The sequence below is a fragment of the Salmo salar genome, chromosome ssa14, assembly GCF_905237065.1.
Source record: "Salmo salar chromosome ssa14, Ssal_v3.1, whole genome shotgun sequence".
In the NCBI taxonomy this organism is placed as follows: Eukaryota; Metazoa; Chordata; class Actinopteri; order Salmoniformes; family Salmonidae; genus Salmo; species Salmo salar.
Window position 1 is genome coordinate 20,447,195 of NC_059455.1, and position 21,818 is coordinate 20,469,012.

The 21,818-nt window shown below is 44.8% G+C and overlaps 1 protein-coding gene across 2 annotated transcripts in view; it reads left to right on the plus strand.

Annotated features, from left to right (window-relative positions):
- The window catches only part of LOC106569035 (brefeldin A-inhibited guanine nucleotide-exchange protein 1), a 38,602-nt gene extending 17,475 nt beyond the window's left edge, over positions 1-21,127 (plus strand). For both annotated transcript variants that reach the window (XM_045694077.1, XM_014139962.2), the window contains exons 10-38: positions 325-559; positions 742-841; positions 997-1,130; positions 1,217-1,325; positions 1,884-2,088; positions 2,276-2,387; positions 2,655-2,860; positions 2,977-3,061; positions 3,133-3,298; positions 3,511-3,662; positions 7,173-7,460; positions 7,605-7,737; positions 8,081-8,171; positions 8,346-8,386; positions 8,812-8,981; positions 9,125-9,276; positions 9,469-9,641; positions 13,605-13,765; positions 13,925-14,055; positions 14,359-14,488; positions 14,644-14,779; positions 15,801-15,939; positions 16,096-16,162; positions 16,361-16,520; positions 18,156-18,295; positions 18,920-19,088; positions 19,414-19,552; positions 19,853-19,970; positions 20,213-21,127. In XM_045694077.1, coding sequence (XP_045550033.1) covers positions 325-559; positions 742-841; positions 997-1,130; positions 1,217-1,325; positions 1,884-2,088; positions 2,276-2,387; positions 2,655-2,860; positions 2,977-3,061; positions 3,133-3,298; positions 3,511-3,662; positions 7,173-7,460; positions 7,605-7,737; positions 8,081-8,171; positions 8,346-8,386; positions 8,812-8,981; positions 9,125-9,276; positions 9,469-9,641; positions 13,605-13,765; positions 13,925-14,055; positions 14,359-14,488; positions 14,644-14,779; positions 15,801-15,939; positions 16,096-16,162; positions 16,361-16,520; positions 18,156-18,295; positions 18,920-19,088; positions 19,414-19,552; positions 19,853-19,970; positions 20,213-20,383 — 4,213 coding nt within the window. In that variant the 3' untranslated portion in view covers positions 20,384-21,127. The remainder of the gene's footprint in view (positions 1-324; positions 560-741; positions 842-996; positions 1,131-1,216; positions 1,326-1,883; positions 2,089-2,275; positions 2,388-2,654; positions 2,861-2,976; positions 3,062-3,132; positions 3,299-3,510; positions 3,663-7,172; positions 7,461-7,604; positions 7,738-8,080; positions 8,172-8,345; positions 8,387-8,811; positions 8,982-9,124; positions 9,277-9,468; positions 9,642-13,604; positions 13,766-13,924; positions 14,056-14,358; positions 14,489-14,643; positions 14,780-15,800; positions 15,940-16,095; positions 16,163-16,360; positions 16,521-18,155; positions 18,296-18,919; positions 19,089-19,413; positions 19,553-19,852; positions 19,971-20,212) is intronic.
- Positions 21,128-21,818: the final 691 nt, after the last annotated feature.

Consider the following 21,818-nt stretch of genomic DNA (forward strand, 5'->3'; position numbering starts at 1 on the left):
GCCTGTCACAATGAATGACTGTATGAATAGACCGGTAGGCTATGGCCATAGGAATTGACTGTGTGATTGAACCTCTTGGTAGCCCTTTCCTTAAAGGGCGTGGGTACATATTGTAACTTGTTATAAGCATGTTTTGAGCCTTTATTATGTCTCAGGCGTATAGAATGTTATGTCTACGCATAACGTTGTCAACTGTCAGTTAGTCCAGATCATTAGAAGAGGATTGTATGACATTATAAAGATGTCATAAATGCTCATGATGAGTCTTAAAATGCATAATAAGGCATTTCATTTGGATGCGTCAAGGAAACTTTGTCTCTGTAGATCTCACGAGCTGCGCTCCAAGGTGCTGTCCGTCCAGCTGCTGCTGTCCATCCTGCAGAACGCGGGGCCCGTCTTCAAGACCAACGAGATGTTCATCAACGCCATCAAGCAGTACCTGTGTGTGGCGCTGTCCAAGAACGGCGCCTCCTCGGTCCCCGAGGTCTTCTCGCTCTCGCTGTCCATCTTCCTCACCCTCCTCTCCCACTTCAAGACCCACCTCAAGATGCAAATCGAGGCACTGGAACTGTTTGGCTCTCTACATTATGAATGAATAATAACAACATTTAGTTTCATTAGTGCGTTGTTTGAACACCTTTTGTAAATTACTGTGCAATAAACCCTTTACAAAATGATTTATACAGGATTTGGTGGAGTTTTATCACTGAGTGTAAGGAGGTTTTTAAACATTTCCCTCAGGTGTTTTTCAAGGAGATCTTCCTCTACATCCTGGAGACGTCCACCAGCTCCTATGATCATAAATGGATGGTGATCCAGAGCCTCACCAGGATCTGTGCAGGTAAGTGTCTGTCTACTGTACTTCTCACTACCGAGGACCTGTCTATCTGTATGCCTTTCTCTTTGGTGTTCTGTCTCCTCCCAGGTCTGATGCCACCTCCCACTACTGAGGCTTTGACAGACAGACATTCACCTCTGTGTCTTCTCTCCTCACAGACGCCCAGAGTGTGGTGGATATCTATGTCAACTATGACTGTGACCTGAATGCTGCTAATATATTTGAGAGGCTGGTCAATTACCTATCTAAGATAGCGCAGGGCAGAGTGGGGCTTGGCACCACACCTGCTCAGGTAAAATATGCTACCAATGGACGCTCACCTTCCATACATCTTCTTTCCTGTTGTGTGACCATTTTAAATGTGTTTATTTATTGTAGGAGCTGAGCTTGAGGAGAAAGGGTCTGGAGTGTCTAGTGTCCATCCTCAAGTGTATGGTGGAGTGGAGCAATGATCAGTCTGTGAACCCCAACTCTCAGAGCAGTCTAGGTAAAATACCACTTAGCTACAGTACTACCTACTGTTGAATAAGAGCCAATGCGTTTCCTCTGAGACCAAGTCATCCTCATTCATAACTACTGCAGTAGCCTCGGGGCTTCTTAATGACCCACTGAGAGGCGACGGCCCTGCTTCCACCCATATCTCTAACTACACATCTGACATCTCTCTGCGGCTCAGACTCAATTATATTTGTGTTTATCACGACATGTTCCGTTGCCGGTGTGGATCTGCTTTGCTCTCTGTCTTCGTTGTTCTAAGGAAGAGCAGGTAAAGCATCAAATCTATTCCTAGACTCATGGTTCCAGTTAGCTAGAGACTGAGGTTGATCTTGAATATCAGTTTTAGCAAAACTGATAGTCAAGTAGCGACCCTTCAGTTTGTTGTGTGGCCCTGTGTTTGCTAACCTGCTGTGAGCACTAGTGGTGTTCAGGCTTACAGCAGCAGACCTCGTAGTGAGCCCCTGAGACCTCTGACGGGGTTTAATAAAGGGAAGGGTAATTCTTGACATTATGGGATGTCCCTACGTGCCACCCCTCACCTCTGTAGGTCAGGAGAAGCCCGCGGAGCAGGAGCCCAGTGAGATCACCAAGCCCCCAGAGAGTACCAACCACTACGGCAGCCTCAACTCCCTGGACTCCAACGCCTCCTCGGGCATCGGCTCCTACAGCAACCTCATGTCAGCAACGGACAACGCAGAGCAGTTCGAGGTCCTCAAGCAGCAGAAGGAGATCATCGAGCAAGGCATCGACTTGTAAGTGTGTGGGAGACTGGAAGTAATGTCAGAGGAGCTTTCACTTGCATCCTAAATAACTAATCATTAGGATTTGTAGATCAGTCATTCTGCTCAGTCGGTGAAAAGTGACCAAGCAGAATATGTGCTCTCAAATGTGCCTGTGTCATACAGATGTGACATTTCCCCGCTCTCTCTTCCTGTGCAGGTTCAACAAGAAGCCAAAGAGGGGCATCCAGTATCTACAGGAGCAAGGCATGCTGGGTACCACGCTGGAGGACCTAGCTCAGTTTCTGCATCAGGAGGAGAGGCTAGATTCTGTAAGGACCCGCTGGAACTACATAACATGCAATGGGATTCACTGCCTGTTAGCCTTCAGGGGGCAGTTTACCAGACACGTATTAAGTCTAGTCCTGGAAACTGCCCCTAAAAGATCTGTTTTAATCTGAGATATTCTTCTGTGTTAAATGTCAAACTTTTGTTGTTCTCACTTTTTTGTCCACAAATATATTGAATATACAGTGTACACTATATTTTCATTGTTTATGTGTATGTTGAAGTTCCTCTGTATGGACTTTGCTTTTCAGACTCAGGTGGGTGAGTTCATCGGGGATAACGAGCGCATTAATAAAGAGGTGATGTATGCCTACGTGGACCAGATGGATTTCCAAGGCAAGGACTTTGTCTCGGCTCTGCGTCTGTTCCTGGAGGGCTTCCGTCTGCCCGGAGAGGCCCAGAAGATCGATCGACTCATGGAGAAATTTGCGGCCAGATATTTAGAATGTAACCAAGGGTGAGTGTCTCTCTGGCATCTCACTAGACAGACCCCATGGTGTGGGTTAATGTTGGTAGTTATGTTATTGCCCAGTAGATGTTATGACATTGGACTTTTTTTTTCTTATCCTTCAGGCAAACTGAGTTCACCAGTGCAGATACGGCCTACGTCCTGGCTTATTCAATCATTATGTTGACAACAGACCTTCACAGTCCACAAGTAAGTCACTCAGACACAGCTTTTTTCTGTGACCTAAACATTTTTTTTGACTTTTTTCCCCCCTCTTCCAGGTGAAGAATAAAATGACGAAAGAGCAATACATCAAGATGAATCGAGGAATCAACGACAGCAAAGATTTACCTGAGGAGTACCTGTCAGCCATTTACGATGAAATCGCAGGGAAGAAAATAGCCATGAACGAAGCCAAAAAAATCACCCTCAAATCCAACAAACAAAGCAAGTCTCTTTTCTGTGGCTGGTGGACAAAATGACAAGGGTCAAGAAGGAAACAAGCACACTACATGGACTCAAAGATAGTCTGTCCTCAGAGGCACAGTGATGGCATCAACATTATTGTCTTGTGTGGTTAGGTGTTGACACTGTGTACAGTAGGTGTGTGTTTGTGTCTGAGAGCATGCTCACTGAGTGTCTGTCTGTTTTGTCCCCAGGTGTGGCCAATGAGAAGCAGCGGCGTCTGCTGTATAACGTAGAGATGGAGCAGATGGCTAAGACAGCCAAGGCCCTGATGGAGGCAGTCAGCCACGTCCAGGCTCCCTTCACTAGCGCCACGCACCTAGACCACGTCAGACCCATGTTCAAGGTAACCAGCCTAGACCACGTCAGACCCATAGAATTAGAATAAATTACTGTTAGGATAAGAATTAGAATAAATTACTGTTAGAATTAGAATAAATTACTGTTAGGATAAGAATTAGAATAAATTACCATTAGGATAAGAATTGGAATAAATTACCGTTAGGATAAGAATTGGAATAAATTACCGTTAGGATAACAATTGGAATAAATTACCGTTAGGATAACAATTGGAATAAATTACCGTTAGGATAACAATTGGAATAAATTACTGTTAGGATAAGAATTAGAATAAATTACCGTTAGGATAAGAATTAGAATAAATTACTGTTCGGATAAATCAAATCAAATGTATTCATATAGCCCTTACATCAGCTGATATCTCAAAGTGCTGTACAGAAACCCAGCCTAAAACCCCAAACAGCAAGCAATGCAGGTGTAGAAGCACGGTGGCTAGGAAAAACTCCCTAGAAAGGCCAAAACCTAGGAAGAAACCTAGAGAGGAACCAGGCTATGAGGGGTGGCCAGTCCTCTTCTGGCTGTGCCGGGTGGAGATTATAACAGAACATGGCCAAAATGTTCAAATGTTCATAAATGACCAGCATGGTCAAATAATAATAATCACAGTAGTTGTTGAGGGTGCAACAGGTCAGCACCACAGGAGTAAATGTTAGTTGGCTTTTCATCGCTGATCATTGAGAGTATCTCTACTGCTCCTGCTGTCTCTAGAGAGTTGAAAATAGCAGGTCTGGGACAGGTAGCACGTCCGGTGAACAGGTCAGGGTTCCATAGCCGCAGACAGAACAGTTGAAACTGGAACAGCAGCACGGCCAGGTGGACTGGGGACAGCAAGGAGTCATCATGCCAGGTAGTCCTGAGGCATGGTCCTAGGGCTCAGGTCCCCCGAGAGAGAGAAAGAAAGAAAGAGAGAATTAGCATACTTAAATTCACACAGGACACTGGAGAAATACTCCAGATATAACAGACTGACCCTGGCCCCCCGACACACAAACTACTGCAGCATAAATACTGGAGGCTGAGACAGGAGGGGTCAGGAGACACTGTGGCCCCATCCGATGATACCCCCGGACAGGGCCAAACAGGCAGGATATAACCCCACCCACTTTGCCAAAGCACAGCCCCCACACCACTAGAGGGATACCTTCAACCACCAACTTACCATCCTGAGACAAGGCCGACTATAGCCCACAAAGATCTCCACCACGGCACAACCCAAGGGGGGGCGCCAACCCAGACAGGAAGACCACGTCAGTGACTCAACCCACTCAAGTGACGCACCCCTCCTAGGGACGGCATGGAAGAGCACCAGTGAGCCAGTGACTCGGCCCCTGTAATAGGGTTAGAGGCAGAGAATCCCAGTGGAGAGAGGGGAACTGGCTAGGCAGAGACAGCAAGGGCGGTTCGTTGCTCCAGTGCCTTTCCGTTCACCTTCACACTCCTGGGCCAGACTACACTCAATCATAGGACCTACTGAAGAGATGAGTCTTCAATAAAGACTTAAAGGTTGAGACCGAGTCTGCGTCTCTCACATGGCTAGGCAGACCATTCCATAAAAATTGAGATCTATAGGAGAAAGCCCTGCCTCCAGCTGTTTGCTTAGAAATTCTAGGGACAATTAGGAGGCCTGTGTCTTGTGACCGTAGCGTATGTGTAGGAATGTACGGCAGGACCAAATCGGAAAGATAGGTAGGAGCAAGCCCATGTAATGCTTTGTAGGTTAGCAGTAAAACCTTTAAATCAGCCCTTGCCTTAACAGGAAGCCAGTGTAGGGAGGCTAGCACTGGAGTAATATGATCCAATTTTTTGGTACTAGTCAGGATTCTAGCAGCCATATTTAGCACTAACTGAAGTTTATTTAGTGCTTTATCCGGGTAGCCGGAAAGTAGAGCATTGCAGTAGTCTAACCTAGAAGTAACAAAAGCATGGATTAATTTTTCTGCATCAATTTTGGACAGATAATGTCTGATCTTTGCAATGTTACGCAGATGGAAAAAAGCTGTCCTTCAAACAATCTTGATATGTTCATCAAAAGAGAGATCAGGGTCCAGAGTAACGCCGAGGTCCTTCACAGTTTTATTTGAGACGACTGTACAACCATCAAGATTAATTGTCAGATTCAACAGAAGAGCTCTTTGTTTCTTGGGACCTAGAACAAGCACCTCTGTTTTGTCCGAGTCCTTATGTCTGAAACACAGGCTTCCAGCGAGGGCAATTTTAGGGCTTCACCATGTTTCATTGAAATGTACAGCTGTGTGTCATCCGCATAGCAGTGAAAGTTAACATTATGTTTTCGAAATGACATCCCCAAGAGGTAAAATATATAGTGATCCTAGAACGGAACCTTGAGGAACACCGAAATTTACAGTTGATTTGTCAGAGGACAAACCATTCACAGAGACAAACTGATATCTTTCCGACAGATAAGATCTAAACCAGGCCAGAACTTGTCTGTGTAGACCAATTTGGGTTTCCAATCTCTCCAAAAGAATGTGGTGATCGATGGTATCAAAAGCAGCACCAAGGTCTAAGAGCACGAGGACAGATGTAGAGCCTTGGTCTGACTCCATTAAAAGGTCATTTACCACCTTCACAAGTGCAGTCTCAGTGCTATGATGGGGTCTAAAACCAGACTGAAGCATTTCGTTTACATTGTTTGTCTTCAGGAAGGCAGTGAGTTGCTGCGCAACAGCTTTTTCTAAAACTTTTGAGAGGAATGGGAGATTCGATATAGGCCGATAGTTTTTTATATTTTCTGGGTCACGGTTTGGCTTTTTCAAGAGAGGCTTTATTACTGCCACTTTTAGTGAGTTTTGTACACATCCGGTGGATGAAGAGCCGTTTATTTTGTTCAACATAGGAGGGCCAAGCACAGGAAGCAGCTCTTTCAGTAGTTTAGTTGGAATAGGGTCCAGTATGCAGCTTGAAGGTTTAGAGGCCATGATTATTTTCATCATTGTGTCAAGAGATATAGTACTAAAACACTTGAGTGTCTCCCTTGATCCTAGGTCCTGGCAGAGTTGTGCAGACTCAGGACAACTGAGCTTTGGAGGAATACTCAGATTTAAAGAGGAGTCCGTAATTTGCTTTCTAATGATCATGATCTTTTCCTCAAAGAAGTTCAGGATAAGAATTAGAATGAAACTGATTCAATTTAAATGGTCCGACTAATGTTTAAGGTACAACATCCCACCGCTGTTACGTCACCATTACTCACAGTAGTAATGCATTCCACCGCTGTTACGTCACCATTACTCACAGTAGTAATGCATTCCACCGCTGTTACGTCACCATTACTCACAGTAGTAATGCATTCCCTTCAGTATAAGATGGGATTGTAGTTGATGCTGGAACCAAATGCAGAATACCAATTCTAAGACAGTATTACACATTACACATATTTACACTCAAATGTAATATTATTTGCACCAACATCCTAAGTCTGGAAATCCAAATAAATCTTTATTTTTGTACTGACCTTGTGTGTGTTTTTCCCCAGTTGGCATGGACCCCGTTCTTAGCAGCGTTCAGTGTGGGTCTTCAGGACTGTGATGACACTGAGGTAGCCTCTCTGTGTCTGGAGGGAATCCGCTGTGCCATCAGGATAGCCTGCATCTTCACCATCCAACTGGAGCGTGATGCGTACGTCCAGGCCCTGGCGCGGTTCACCCTGCTCACAGCCAGCTCTGGTATCTCTGAGATGAAACAGAAGAACATCGACACCATCAAGACCCTCATCACCGTTGCCCACACTGACGGAAACCACCTGGGCAACTCCTGGCATGAGGTTAGCATCTCTTCCATATTATCAGTACCAACCAGTATCGTAAAAGAGAACTTGACTCAATAGCTACATAAAGGATGATTAGTATAGTAACCCTCCATTAAAATCCCATCTGAAAGGTTCTCTGTTCTCTCCTGGCCTCCACAGATCTTGAAGTGTGTCAGTCAGTTGGAGCTGGCCCAGCTGATCGGGACAGGGGTGAAGGCCCGTTACATCTCAGGGACGGTCCCGGCCAGCCTGAGAGAGCAGGCCTCAGACAGCTCAGAGTACCTGGGACTGGGTCAGTCCTCTCTCCTTTTCATTGATAGGCTGTATTCCAAATGGCACACTTTTCCCTATTCCACCCTAACCCCATAGAGCTTTGGTCAATATAGGGAATACTAGGGGGCTATTTGGGATGCACCCAGGCTGTTGGATTAGATACCCTTTAGGCTACTGTCACAATGGCTAGTTTTGCTGTACATGTATGTCAATGTTGATCTTAGTGATAATGTCATATCATGGTTAATGGTTTGATATATTCTTAACATATAATGTAGTGTTATGTGTCATTGTTTGACTAAGGGGTTTGCTTGAAATGTGAACCTTCAGCTTTTTCTCATTACACATTGTTTGTCTTGCAGTTGGAGGTCATGTGGACCGTAAACAGATAGCTAGTATTCAGGAGTCCATTGGAGAGACAAGCTCCCAGAGTGTAGTTGTTGCTGTTGACAGGTAGGCGGATAGAATGGGCCTTCTGATGGAATTTATTCAATATATTGTTTCCCCTCTCCAGTTTTATTATGCAATAAACCTTTATCCTGTATAATGCCTCCTCTCCTCATAAGACCATAAAAACGCTCACTTTTGCAGATGGAGAAAATGTCATATTTTTATGTTTTTTTTCAGGATATTTACCGGGTCTACCAGACTGGATGGCAATGCAATAGGTCGGTATTAGTTACATTTTATCCTAACTGTACATTTTTATCCAATGATGTGTAGGGGTGGCAAGTGGCCTCGGTTAGAGCGTTGGGACAGTAACTGAAAGGTTGGTGGTTTGATTCCCGAAGCCAAAAAGATGAAACATTTTGTATTCTGTTGCTGTACTCTTGAGCAAGACACTTAACCCCAGTTGCTCCAAGGGAGCTGGACAAAGGTGATCCTGGCCATGACCCCATACCCTGTGGGGAGTAGGGATATACAAGAAACACATTTGCTTTACACACTTGTGTGTAACGGGACAAATATAAGCACCCTCCAAATTATTTCTTTGATATAGTTTTGAAGTGCCATGCTTGATCGAGTGAAACTGAATGTATTGGCTGAAATGTGAATAATAACAGATTGAAATGAATTTGTTCACTCTATGCAGTTGATTTTGTCCGGTGGTTATGTGCTGTATCAATGGACGAGCTAGCCTCACCAACACACCCACGCATGTTCAGCCTTCAGAAGATTGTGGAGATCTCCTACTACAACATGGGTCGCATCAGGCTTCAGTGGTCCAGAATTTGGGAAGTCATTGGGAACCATTTTAACAAGGTACTGGTTTATTTTTTATTTTTGTGATATTTGTTTGGGGGGAAAAAGTCCATAATTTGCAAGTATTTATAGCTGTTCACCTGCTGTTTTAGTGTTGATGTTTAAGTAGATGTTGAGAGATTGATATGTTTGTAACTCTACAGGTTGGATGTAACTCCAATGAGGATGTGGCTATATTTGCCGTGGATTCCCTGAGGCAGCTGTCTATGAAATTCTTAGAAAAAGGAGAGCTCGCCAACTTCCGATTCCAGAAGGATTTCTTGAGGCCTTTTGAACATATAATGAAAAATAACAGGTCAACTTTGTTTTATTTTGTAATCTGCACTGAGTAATGCATGAAAGGAAATTCTAATGCTGTTCAGAAATGTATCCTGCATCCTTTGCCTAAAACAATTCAAACATTGCAATGATTCAGTAAATCAAACCTTGAAAACGATTCAGATCTTACAATGATTCAATAATGATTCAATGATGCCATTGCCTACAGGTCTCCCACCATTGGAGACATGGTGGTGAGGTGTATAGCTCAGATGGTGAACTCCCAGGCTGGGAACATCCGGTCGGGGTGGAAGAACATCTTCTCAGTGTTCCACCTGGCTGCCTCAGACCAGGACCAGAGCATCGTGGAGCTGGCCTTCCAGACTACTGGCTACATCGTCAGTAAGTGTTGGGTTATATGACTAACACTAGAGTCCTTGGTCAATGACATGACTTACCGCTGTAAACATTAAGAATAATATAGGATGGTAGTGCAAAGAGAAACGCAAAACAGAAACCTTGAACACTTATTTATACATTTTTCCTTTTTATAAAGTACCAGTCAAATGTTTGGACACACCTACTCATTCCAGTTTTTATTTTTACTATTTTCTACATTGTAGAATAATAGTGAAGATATCAACACTATGAAATAACACATATGGAATCATGTAGTAACCAAAAAAGTGTTAAACATATCAACATATATTTTATATTTGAGATTCTTCAAAGTAGCCACCCTTTGCCTTGATGACAGCTTTGCACACTCTTGGCATTCTCTCAACCAGCTTCATGAGGTAGTCACCTGGAATGCATTTAAATTAACCCCTCTAGGGTAGGGGGCAGTATTTGCACGGCCGGATAAAAAACGTACCCGATTTAATCTGGTTATTACTACTGCCCAGAAACTAGAATATGCATATAATGATTGGCTTTGGATAGAAAACACTCCAAAGTTTCTAAAACTGTTTGAATGGTGTCTGTGAGTATAACAGAACTCATTTGGCAGGCCAAAACCTGACAAGATTCCTTACAGGAAGTGCCTTCTCTGACCATTTCTTGGCCTTCTACACTCTCTTTATTGAAAACTGAGGATCTCTGCTGTAACGTGACACTTCCTACGGCTCCAATAGGCTCTCAGAAGGCGGCAGAACGGTGAATGATGCCTTTGGAGCCCCTGGCTGAAAAACAGTAGCGCATTTGGATAGTGGTCGATCAGAGAACAATGAGACTGGGGCGCGTGCACGAGCCGACACCATGTTTTAATTTTTTCGTCTTTGAACGAAAACAGGGTTTCCCGGTCGGAATATTATCGCTTTTTTACGAGAAAAATCGCATAAAAATTGATTTTAAACAGCGGTTGACATGCTTCGAAGTACGGTAATGGAATATTTAGAATTTTTTTGTCACGAAACGCGTCGGGCGCGTCACCCTTCGTCACCCTTCGGATAGTGTCTTGAACGCACGAACAAAACAGAGGATATTTGAACATAACTATGGATTATTTTGAACCAAACCAACATTTGTTATTGAAGTAGAAGTCCTGGGAGTGCATTCTGACGAAGAACAGCAAAGGTAATCCAATTTTTCTTATAGTAAATCTGAATTTGGTGAGGGCCAAACTTGGTGGGTGTCAAAATAGCTAGCCCGTGATGGCGAGCTATCTACTCAGAATATTGCAAAATGTGCTTTTGCCAAAAAGCTATTTTCAAATCGGACATAGCGATTGCATAAAGGAGTTCTGTATCTATAATTCTTAAAATAATTGTTCTGTTTTTTGTGAACGTTTATCGTGAGTAATTTAGTAAATTCACCGGAAGTTTGCGGTGGGTATGCTAGTTCTGAACGTCACATGCTAATGTAAAAAGCTGGTTTTTTATATAAATATGAACTTGATTGAACAAAACATGCATGTATTGTATAACATAATGTCCTAGGAGTGTCATCTGATGAAGATCATCAAAGGTTAGTGCTGCATTTAGCTGTGGTTTGGGTTTATGTGACATTATATGCTAGCTTGAAAAATGGGTGTCTGATTATTTCTGGCTGGGTACTCTGCTGACATAATCTAACGTTTTGCTTTCGCTGTAAAGCCTTTTTGAAATCGGACAGTGTGGTTAGATTAACGAGAGTCTTGTCTTTAAAATGGTGTAAAATAGTCATATGTTTGAGAAATTGAAGTAATAGCATTTCTAAGGTATTTGAATATCGCGCCACGGGATTCCACTGGCTGTTGAGTAGGTGGGACAATTTCGTCCCACATACCCTAGAGAGGTTAACAGGTGTGCCTTGGAAAGAAATTCCCCAAATTAACTTTTAACTTCTTAATGCGTTTGAGCCAATCAGTGGTGTTGTGACAAGGTAAGGGTAGGTAACCACATCAGCCACGCTGATCCTCAACACAGGGGCCCCTCAGGGGTGCGTGCTCAGTCCCCTCCTGTACTCCTTGTTCACCCATGACTCCCAACACCATCATTACGTTTGCTGATGACACGACAGTGGTAGGCCTGATCACCGACAACGATGAGACAGCCTATAAGGAGGTCAGAGACCTGGCAGTGTGGTGCCAGGATAACATCCTCTCCCTCAGCGTGATCAAGACAAAGGAGATGATTGTGGACTACAGGAAAAGGAGGACCGAGCACGCTCCTATTCTCATCGACGGGGCTGTAGTGGAGCAGGTTGAGAGCTTCAAGTTCCTTGGTGTGCACATCACCAACAAACTATCATGACAATGCCTATTCCCCTCTGGAGACTGAAAAGATTTGGCATGGGTCCTCAGATCCTCAAAAAGTTCTACAGCTGCACCATCTAGAGCATACTGACCGGTTGCATCACCCAACTGCTCGGCCTCTGACCGCAAGGCACTACAGGGTAGTGCGTACGGCCCAGTATATCACTGCGGCAAAGCTTCCTGCCACCAGGACCTCTATACCAGGTGGCGTCAGAGGAAGGCCCTAACAATTGCCAGACTCCAGCCACCTTGCTCCTTAATTATTATTATTTTACTTCAGTTCATTTTAGTAAATACTGCATTATTGGTTAAGGGCTTGTAAGTAAGCATTTCACTGTAAGGTCTACACCTGTTGTATTCGGTGCATGTGACAAATAATATATATTTTTTATTTGCTACAGAAGATCAGGAAGACCAAGTCCATATTATGAACAGCTCAAATAAGCAAAGAGAAACGACAGTCCATCATTACTTTAAGACATGAAGTTCAGTCAATGCGGAAAATTTCAGTCACAAAAACAGTCACAGTGCAGTCACAAAAACCATCAAGCGCTATGATGAAACTGGCTCTCAAGAGGACCGCCACAGGAAAGGAATACCCAGAGTTACCTCTGCTGCAGCGGATAAGTTCATTAGTTACCAGCCTCAGAAATTGCAGCCCAAATAAATGCTTCACAGATTTCAAGTAACAGACATCTCAACATCAACTGTTCAGAGACTGCGTGAATCAGGCCTTCATGGTCGAATTGCTGCAAAGAAACCACTACTAAAGGACACCAATAAGAAGAAGAGACTTGCTTCGGGCCAAGAAACACGAGCAATGGACATTAGACCGGTGGAAATCTTTCCATTGTTCTGATGAGTCCAAATTTTAGATTTTTGCTTCCAACCGCCGTGTCTTTGTGAGACGCAGAGTAGGTGAACGGATGATCTCCGCATGTGTGGTTCCTATCGTGAAGCATGGAGGAGGAGGTGTGATTGGTGTGGGGGTGCTTTACTGGTGACACTGTCGGTGATTTTATTTAGAATTCAAGACCCACTTAACCAGCATGGCTACCACAGCATTCTGCAGCGATATATGCCATCCGATCTGGTTTGCGCTTAGTCCCACTATAATTTGTTTTTCAATAGGACAATGACCCAACACACCTCCAGGCTGTGTAAGAGCTATTTGACCAAGAAGGAGAGTGATTGAGTGCTGCATTAGATGACCTGGCCTCCACAATCAACCAACCTCAACCCAATTGAAATGGTTTGGGATGAGTTGGACCACAGAGTGATGGAAAAGCAGCCAACAAGTGCTCAGCATATGTGGGAACTCCTTCAAGACTGTTGGAAAAGAATTCCAGGTGAAGCTGGTTGACAGAATGACAAGAGTGTGCAAAGCTGTCATCATGGCAAAGGGTGGCTACTTTGAAGAATATAAAGTATATTTCGATTTATTTAACACTTATTTGGGTTACTACATGATTCCATATGTGTTATTTCATAGTTTTGATGTCTTCACTATTATTCTACAATGTAGAAAATAGAACAAATTAAGAAAACCCCTTGAATGACTAGGTGTGTCCAAACCTTTTGACTGGTACTGTATATACATTTTAAAGTATATTTTAAATTTTTGTTCTCAGCAAATGTATTTGAGAAGCACTTCCCAGCCACCATCGACTCCTTCCAGGATGCTGTGAAGTGTCTGTCTGAGTTTGTCTGTAACGCATCCTTCCCTGACACCAGTATGGAGTCCATCCGCCTCATACGCCACTGTGCCAAATATGTGTCTGAGAGGCCACAGGTGAGCACTATATTGCAAAGGAGTTCAAGTAGCCCACTCGGAGATAATACTAGGATGTGAAATACTAGGGCAGAAGTTCTAAGTAATGACTTAAACCCCTCTGCATGGCCATCAGACTGTCTAACCCTGTCTAAAACACTCTCCTCCCTCTCTTGCCAGGCCTTCAAGGACTACACTAGTGATGACATGAATGTAGCCCCAGAGGACCGGGTATGGATGAGGGGGTGGTTCCCCATCCTGTTTGAGCTGTCCTGCATCATCAACAGGTGTAAACTGGACATCAGGACCAGGTAAAGCCCCTCTCATCCTACCTGGGTTTTTCCTAGCCACTGTGCTTCTGCTTCTGCAATTCTTGCTCTTTGCGGTTTAGGCCGGTATGTGTAAAGCACTTTGTGTCAAGTGCTGATGTAAAAAGGCTTCATTAAATACATTTGATTGAATACCAGTGTCCTTGTTTGCCAATATAATGATTGAGTTCCACTAGTGATGTGATCATCCCTGCTTTTGTTGCCTTAATATATAAAACAGCATAAAATAACTGAGTGTGAACCCTCTACTAATAAATCATCCCTGTTTCCTTGCCACTGCTCTAGGGGCCTGACTGTGATGTTCGAGATTTTGACGACCTACGGTCACACCTACGAGAAACACTGGTGGCAGGATCTGTTCAGGATCATCTTTAGGATCTTTGACAACATGAAACTGCCAGAGCAGCAAACGGAGGTAAGAAGCTCAAGTTGAAAGGAACTTTGTGTCATAGCCAGAATACATAGTGTGTGTTGGGCCCTATGGGTCCACGTCAAAAGTAGAGCACTATATAGGGAATAAGGTGTCAACTGCTGTATACTAATGAGCTTAATTTTCCTCTTTAAACCCAGAAAGCTGAATGGATGACCACCACCTGTAACCATGCACTTTACGCCATCTGTGATGTCTTCACTCAGTACTTTGAGTTTCTCAGTGATATTCTCCTGGACCATATCCTGTCTCAACTGTACTGGTGTGTTCAACAAGGTGAGAGAAGAGTTTTTAGGCCTCTCTCTCTCTCTTTCTGACCTGCTTTCTCCTCTCTCTCTCTCTCTCTGAACTGCTTTGTCTCGCCTCTCTCTCTTCCCTCTCTTTCTGACCTGCTTTGTCATCTCTCTCTCTCTCTCTTCCCTCTCTTGCTGACCTGCTCCCTCTCTTCCCTCTCTTTCTCACCTGCTCTCTCTCTTCCCTCTCTTTCTGACCTGCTTTCTCATCTCTCCCTCTCACCTGCTCTCTCTCTTCCCTCTCTTTCTCACCTGCTCTCTCTCTTCCCTCTCTTTCTCACCTGCTCTCTCTCTTCCCTCTCTTTCTGACCTGCTCTCTCTCTTCCCTCTCTTTCTGACCTGCTCTCTCTCTTCCCTCTCTTTCTGACCTGCTCTCTCTCTTCCCTCTCTTTCTGACCTGCTCTCTCTCTTCCCTCTCTTTCTGACCTGCTCTCTCTCTTCCCTCTCTTTCTGACCTGCTCTCTCATCTCTCCCTCTGACCTGCTCTCTCTCTTCCCTCTCTTTCTGACCTGCTCTCTCTCTTCCCTCTCTTTCTGACCTGCTCTCTCTCTTCCCTCTCTTTCTGACCTGCTCTCTCTCTTCCCTCTCTTTCTGACCTGCTCTCTCATCTCTCCCTCTGACCTGCTCTCTCTCTTCCCTCTCTTTCTGACCTGCTCTCTCTCTTCCCTCTCTTTCTGACCTGCTCTCTCTCTTCCCTCTCTTTCTGACCTGCTCTCTCATCTCTCCCTCTGACCTGCTCTCTCTCTTCCCTCTCTTTCTGACCTGCTCTCTCTTCCCTCTCTTTCTGACCTGCTCTCTCATCTCTCCCTCTGACCTGCTCTCTCTCTTCCCTCTCTTTCTGACCTGCTCTCTTTCTCTCTTCCCTCTTTCTGACCTGCTTTCTCATCTCTCTTTCTGACCTGCTCTCTCTACCTCTGAACTGCTCTCACCTCTCTCTCTCTCCCCCTCTCTCTCTCTCCCCTCTCTAACTCACCCTCCCTCTGACCTCCTCTGTCTCTCCTCAGACAACGAGCAGCTGGCGCGCTCAGGGACCAACTGTCTGGAAAACGTGGTCATTCTGAACGGGGTGAAGTTCCACCCAGAGACGTGGGACAAAACCTGCAACTGTATGCTGGACATCTTCAAAACAACCATCCCTCATGCGTAAGACCCTTTTGCTATCACAGGAAGTGCTTTACTACAATAGGGATTTCATATTGACCGTCTTGTGTATGTTTTTATGTTCTATGAACTTGAACTATCTAGAGGTGATAACAGCAGTAGATTGACTCTGTTCTGTATTGGGCGTCCTCTCCTTAGGTTGTTGACGTGGAGACCAGCAGGAACTGAGGGAGAGCTGATGCCACTGTACGACCCCTCAAACCTGGTAGGTTTACTGCTCATCTGTGTTCGCCATCCCCCTTTTACCATTTATTTGGTTTATGTTTGAATCTTTACACTGACTTCCCAGTACACTACTTCTTAACACTCTCATAGAAATAGGATCGTCATGCTGAATTGTGATTATGTATGATAAGGTGTGTTGAATCTAAGCTACATACAAGTCCTTCTCTGGTGTATTCAGGACTCCATATCCCAGAAGTCAGTGGACATTCAGACTCGTACGGCGGACCAGCAGTCACTGTGCAGTGTGGACAGGCTCTCCCTGGAGAACCAGAGGCAGAGAACGTACAGTGGCTCCTCAGGCACATATGAGGACGGCCCCAAAGCTAGGACCCCAGCCAGTGAGTTTGTTTGACGGTTTATGGGGCAAGTCCCTACTCCCTGGCTCCTAGACAGCCGTCCCCAGATTTTGTCTCACCCTTGCCAATGCCTTTGTCTCTCAAATAAAATTTTATTGGTCACATACATTTTTCAGATGTTATTGCGGGTGTAGCGAAATGCTTGTGTTTCTAATTCACAACAATACAAACAAATCTAAAAGTAAAATAATGGAATTAAGAAATATATAAATATTAGGGCGACCAATGTCGGAGTGCCATTGACTAAAATACATTAGTATAGAATACAGTATATACATATGAAATTAGTAAAGCAGTATGTAAACATTATTAAAGTGACTAGTGTTCCATGCCAATGTATATAGGGCAGCAGCCTCTAAGGTGCAGGGTTGGTGCTTGGCTAGTGATGGCTATTTAACAGTCCGATGGCCTTGAGATAGAAGCTGTTTTTCAGTGTCTCGTCCCAGCTTTGATGCACCTGTACTGACCTCGCTTTAGGATGATATCGGGGTGAACAGGTCGTGGCTCGGGTGGTTGATGTCCTTGACGATCCTTTTGGCCTTCCTGTGACAGGGTGCTGTAGGTGTCCTAGAGGGCAGATAGTTTGCCCCCGGTGATGCGTTGGGCAGACATTACCACCCTCTGGAGAGCCCTGCGGTTGCGGGCGGTGCAGTTGCCGTACCAGGCGGTGATACAGCCCGACAGGATGCTCTCAATTGTGCATCTGTAAAAGTTTGTTACGCCTTCTTCACCACACTGTCTGTGTGGGTGGACCATTTCAGATCGTCAGTGATGTGTACGCAGAGGAACTTGAAGTTTCCCACCTTCTCCACTGCGGTCACGTCGATATGGATAGGGGCGTGCTCCCTCTACTGTTTCCTGAAGTCCACAATCAGCTCCTTCATTTTGGTGACGTTGAGGGAGACGTTATTTCCTGGCACCACACTCCCAGGGCCCTCACCTCCTCCCTGTAGACTGTCTCAGCATTGTTGGTAATCAGGCCTACTATGGTTGTGTCGTCTGCAAATTTGATGATTGAGTTGGAGGCGTGTGTGGCCACACAGTCATGGGTGAACAGGGAGTACAGTAGGGGGCTGAGAACGCATCCTTGTTGAGGAGCAGTGTAGTGGAGGTGTTTTTTCCTACCTTCGCCACCTGGGGGCAGCCCATCAGGACCCAGTTGTACAGGGCGGGATTGAGACCCAGGGCCTCAAGCTTAATGATAAGATTGGAGGGTACTATAGTGTTGAATGCTGAGCTGTAGTCAATGACCAGAATTCTTACATAGGTATTCCTCTTGTCCAGATGGGATAGGGCAGTGTGCAGTGCAATGGCGATTGCATCGTCTGGGGATCTATTGGGGCGGTAAGCAAACTGAAGTGGATCTTGGGTGTCAGCTAAGGTCGAGGTGATATGATCCTTAACTAGCCTCTCAAAGCACTTCATGATGACAGAAGTGAGTGCTACGGGGTCATTTAGTTCAGTTACCTTTTGCGTTCTTGAGTACAGGAACAATGGTGGACATCTTGAAGCAAGTGAGGACAGCAACTACCTCTTCTCCCACCTGCTATTCCTCTTTCCCTCTGTTTCTCCCCGTCCCTCATGCTGCCTATCCTGTGTCTCTCAATGCTTTTGCAGAGGTGCAGGAGCAGAGGTTATTCTCAGGCGTGCTCATTAAGTGTGTGGTGCAGCTGGAGCTGATCCAGACCATAGACAACATGGTCTTCTACCCCGCCAGCAGCAGGAAGGAGGATGCAGAGAACCTGGCTGCTGCACAGGTAACCATGGAGTTTGTACTCATCACACAGTTTCAATAACTGAAGGGAAAGACAGTAAGGGCAAAATGTGTCTTATGACAAATCATATTTTGAGATGGGCTGTCAATGTTATTACAAACAACGACAACAAAATTTGTGAATCCTTGGTCCTGGTCGGTCCCTGGATGGGAGACCAGATGCTGCTGGAAGTGGTGTTGGAGGGCCAGTAGGAGACACTCTTTCCTCTGGTCTAAAATAAGTAAATATCCCAATGCCCCAGGGCAGTGATTTGGGACATTGCCCTGTGTAGGGTGACGTCTTTCGGATGGGACGTTAAACGGGTGTCCTGACACTCTGACATTAAAGATCCCATGGCACTTATCATAAGAGTAGGGGTGTTAACCCCAGTGTCCTGGCTAAATTCCCAATCTGGCACTCATATCATCATGGCCACCTAATCATCCCCAGCTTACAATTGGCTCATTCATCCCCCCACCCTCTCCCCTCTAACTATTCCCCGGGTCGTTGCTGTAAATGAGAATGTGCTCTGTTAACTTACCTGATAAAATAAATAAATAAAACAATCAGGATGGCTGACTAACATTTGGTTATAACTGAGCATTGTGGTGTTGTCAACCTCTCAAGAGAGACCCAGTAGATGCAGATGTCTTGTTGGAGGCCCAGGACCAGGGAATGTACCGCTATCTGACCTCAGATCAGCTCTTCAAACTGCTGGACTGTCTGCTAGAGTCCCACCGCTTCGCCAAGGCCTTCAACTCCAACAACGAGCAGAGGACTGTCCTGTGGAAGGCAGGTGGGTGACTAAGAACCCTCAAATGATCATCCCATTTCATTTGTCATTTAGCAGCTCTCTTATCCAGAGCGACTTACAGGAGCAATTTAGGTTTAAGTGCCTTGTTCAAGGGCACATTGACAGATTTTTCACTTCCAACGCACTTAACCGCTAGGCTACCTGCCGTCCCAAGCTGTAATCATGACACAGAGATCCTATAAATTACTACTCTACATGGAATTCTTGTCTGATGTTGTGGAATTAGTAAAGTGACATTTGAATGACTTAATGACAGACTAACATACAACAGCAGTCTCACAGCATGTGTGGTGTCTGTGTTACTCAGGTTTCAAGGGGAAGTCCAAACCAAACCTGTTGAAGCAGGAGACTAACAGTCTGGCCTGTGGCCTCCGCATCCTGTTCCGCATGTACACAGACGCCAGCCGCAAGGCAGCCTGGGAAGAGGTGCAGAGACGACTGCTCAAGTAAGAACTTATCTAGAGGAAATTGTGCTATTGACTTGTGTTAAAACAGTTTGCCTGTTCAGCACCCTTTAGTCCATCATTGTGGACAGTAGGGATTACCGGCAGTACAGACTGAGGCAAGAACCTGTATTTTGCTTGCCTGGTAAATCAGACTGACTGCTGCGCTCACATTAAATTTAAAGTGAAACAGAATGTGAGTTACACTGAGATCAGGCTGGGTTCCACCAGACTAATATTCTGCTGGTCGGGGTCTGGAAATAAGTGCCACACTCTTCTGTAATGTCTCTCTGCTTATTGCAGTGGGTGTAGTGAGGCCCTGGCCTACTTCCTCACGCTGACATCAGAGAGCCACCGGGAAGCCTGGACCAATCTCCTCCTCCTCTTCCTCACCAAGGTGGTGAAGATCAGCAATGACAGGGTGAGTCGATCAAAGTAGAGTTCTCAATGAATCTTTCCTCCATTCCTCGCCTTGTTCTGAAATTGCATTGGAGAAGAAAGTCCAAGGGGAGAAAGGTTGGACTTTGTCCTCCAATACGGTTGAGAAGGTGGAGATGGGAAACATGGAAAGATGAATTCAGACAGAGGCTTAATTGTCATTTTCCCTTCCCATGTCTGTGGAGAATGAACTATTTGGATCCCCTTTATCACTCTACTATCCAGTTCAAGGCCCATGCATCCAGATACTACCCACTCCTCTGTGAGATCATGCAGTTTGACCTGATCCCAGAACTCCGGGCCGTGCTGCGAAAGTTCTTTCTCCGCATCGGCAACGCCTTCGACATCTCACTGCTGCCCAGTCCCAGAGAGGAGCTAGGGCTTGCTGGAAGCTAGTGACATCATCACTAGTGGACCAGGACCAGCACAAACACTCCCTCTCTGGGGTGGGAGAGGGAAAGTCTGCATCCCGAATGGCACCCTATTTCCTATATAGTGTCATTTGGATCACAGATGATGTTTAGCCCTCTGAACTCTGCCCCTCTGAGGGCCGCAAGGGATTCTTAAAGCGGACTGGTTAGATGAAAGTGACAGGGCCCGCAGAAAGGTACTGGAAGCTCCTCCATGCTGTACACAGTGATGTGCCGGCCAGAGATATACCATTGACAATAGTGTAGTGAGTGGGGCCCACAAAAGCACTAAATGAATGGCTGCAGTATGGCTACCTGGTACAGTACAGCATAGAAATATCATAGTAATGATTTAGAATAACAATGCAATTATTCTACTAATTTCTCCCTGTCTGACCAGAGGGCTGACCAACATTATGGAGGGTGACGTGTGCTTTTTGCTATCTCTTGGCATTCTTTTATGAAACTGAGGTATAAAATGGCTAGTGAAAAGGATGAGTAACGTTAATGATTTTCTTTTGCACAGCCACTAGGTGTCAAAAGCAGCTTTTTAGTATTGTTAGATACTAATGTCATTTCTTAAGCGTACTGGCATTTTCTCACTTAAATGTATCCTTACCATGGCTCTTGTTGTCTTTTGGAATATGACACTAATGTATGAAAATGAGTAAACATTATTCAATTTGATGTATATACTGAAACATTTAAATTAAAACAATTTGCAAAATAATTTCACCTGCACTGTCACTACACGTATGGTCTTCCCTGTGGCTCAGTTGGTAGAGCATGGTGTTTGCAACGCCAGGGTTGTGGGTTCGATTCCCACGGGGGGCCAGTACAAAAAAAAAAAAGGCATGAAATGAAATGTATGCATTCACTACTGTAAGTCGCTCTGGATAAGAGCGTCTGCTAAATGACTAAAATGTAAATATAAAACGTATGGTCATTTTCAAAAAGCTTGGGTTATGAGCATCAAGCACATGAGGTTGGTGGCACCTTTAATTAAAGAGAACAGGCTTGTGGTAATGACTGGAGCGGAATAGTATCAAACACATGGTTTACAGAAGTTCCGGTGAATTTTATGAGCCATTCTCCACTTAGCCACCTGTGAAATCAAGATGCAAATTTGAGGATAATGTTTGGGTTAAAGTGTCTGAGTGTCAGTTACATCGGGGAACGAGCTATACATTAATTTTTGTTAGATCAACTCTGACTAATGAGAATGTTCCAGGTGGTAATCAAGTGTACAAAGGTTTAACTCTGCATTGATATGCAATAGAAGTAACTTTGTTGACAGATTTTCAGGTACATCACTATGCTGTTGTAAGAGACCCTATTTTCCTGTAGGATTATTTGACTTTTTTTCACTGAATATTTAAGTTACTTATGACTTTGGTGCATGCTCCAGAATGCAAATTAAA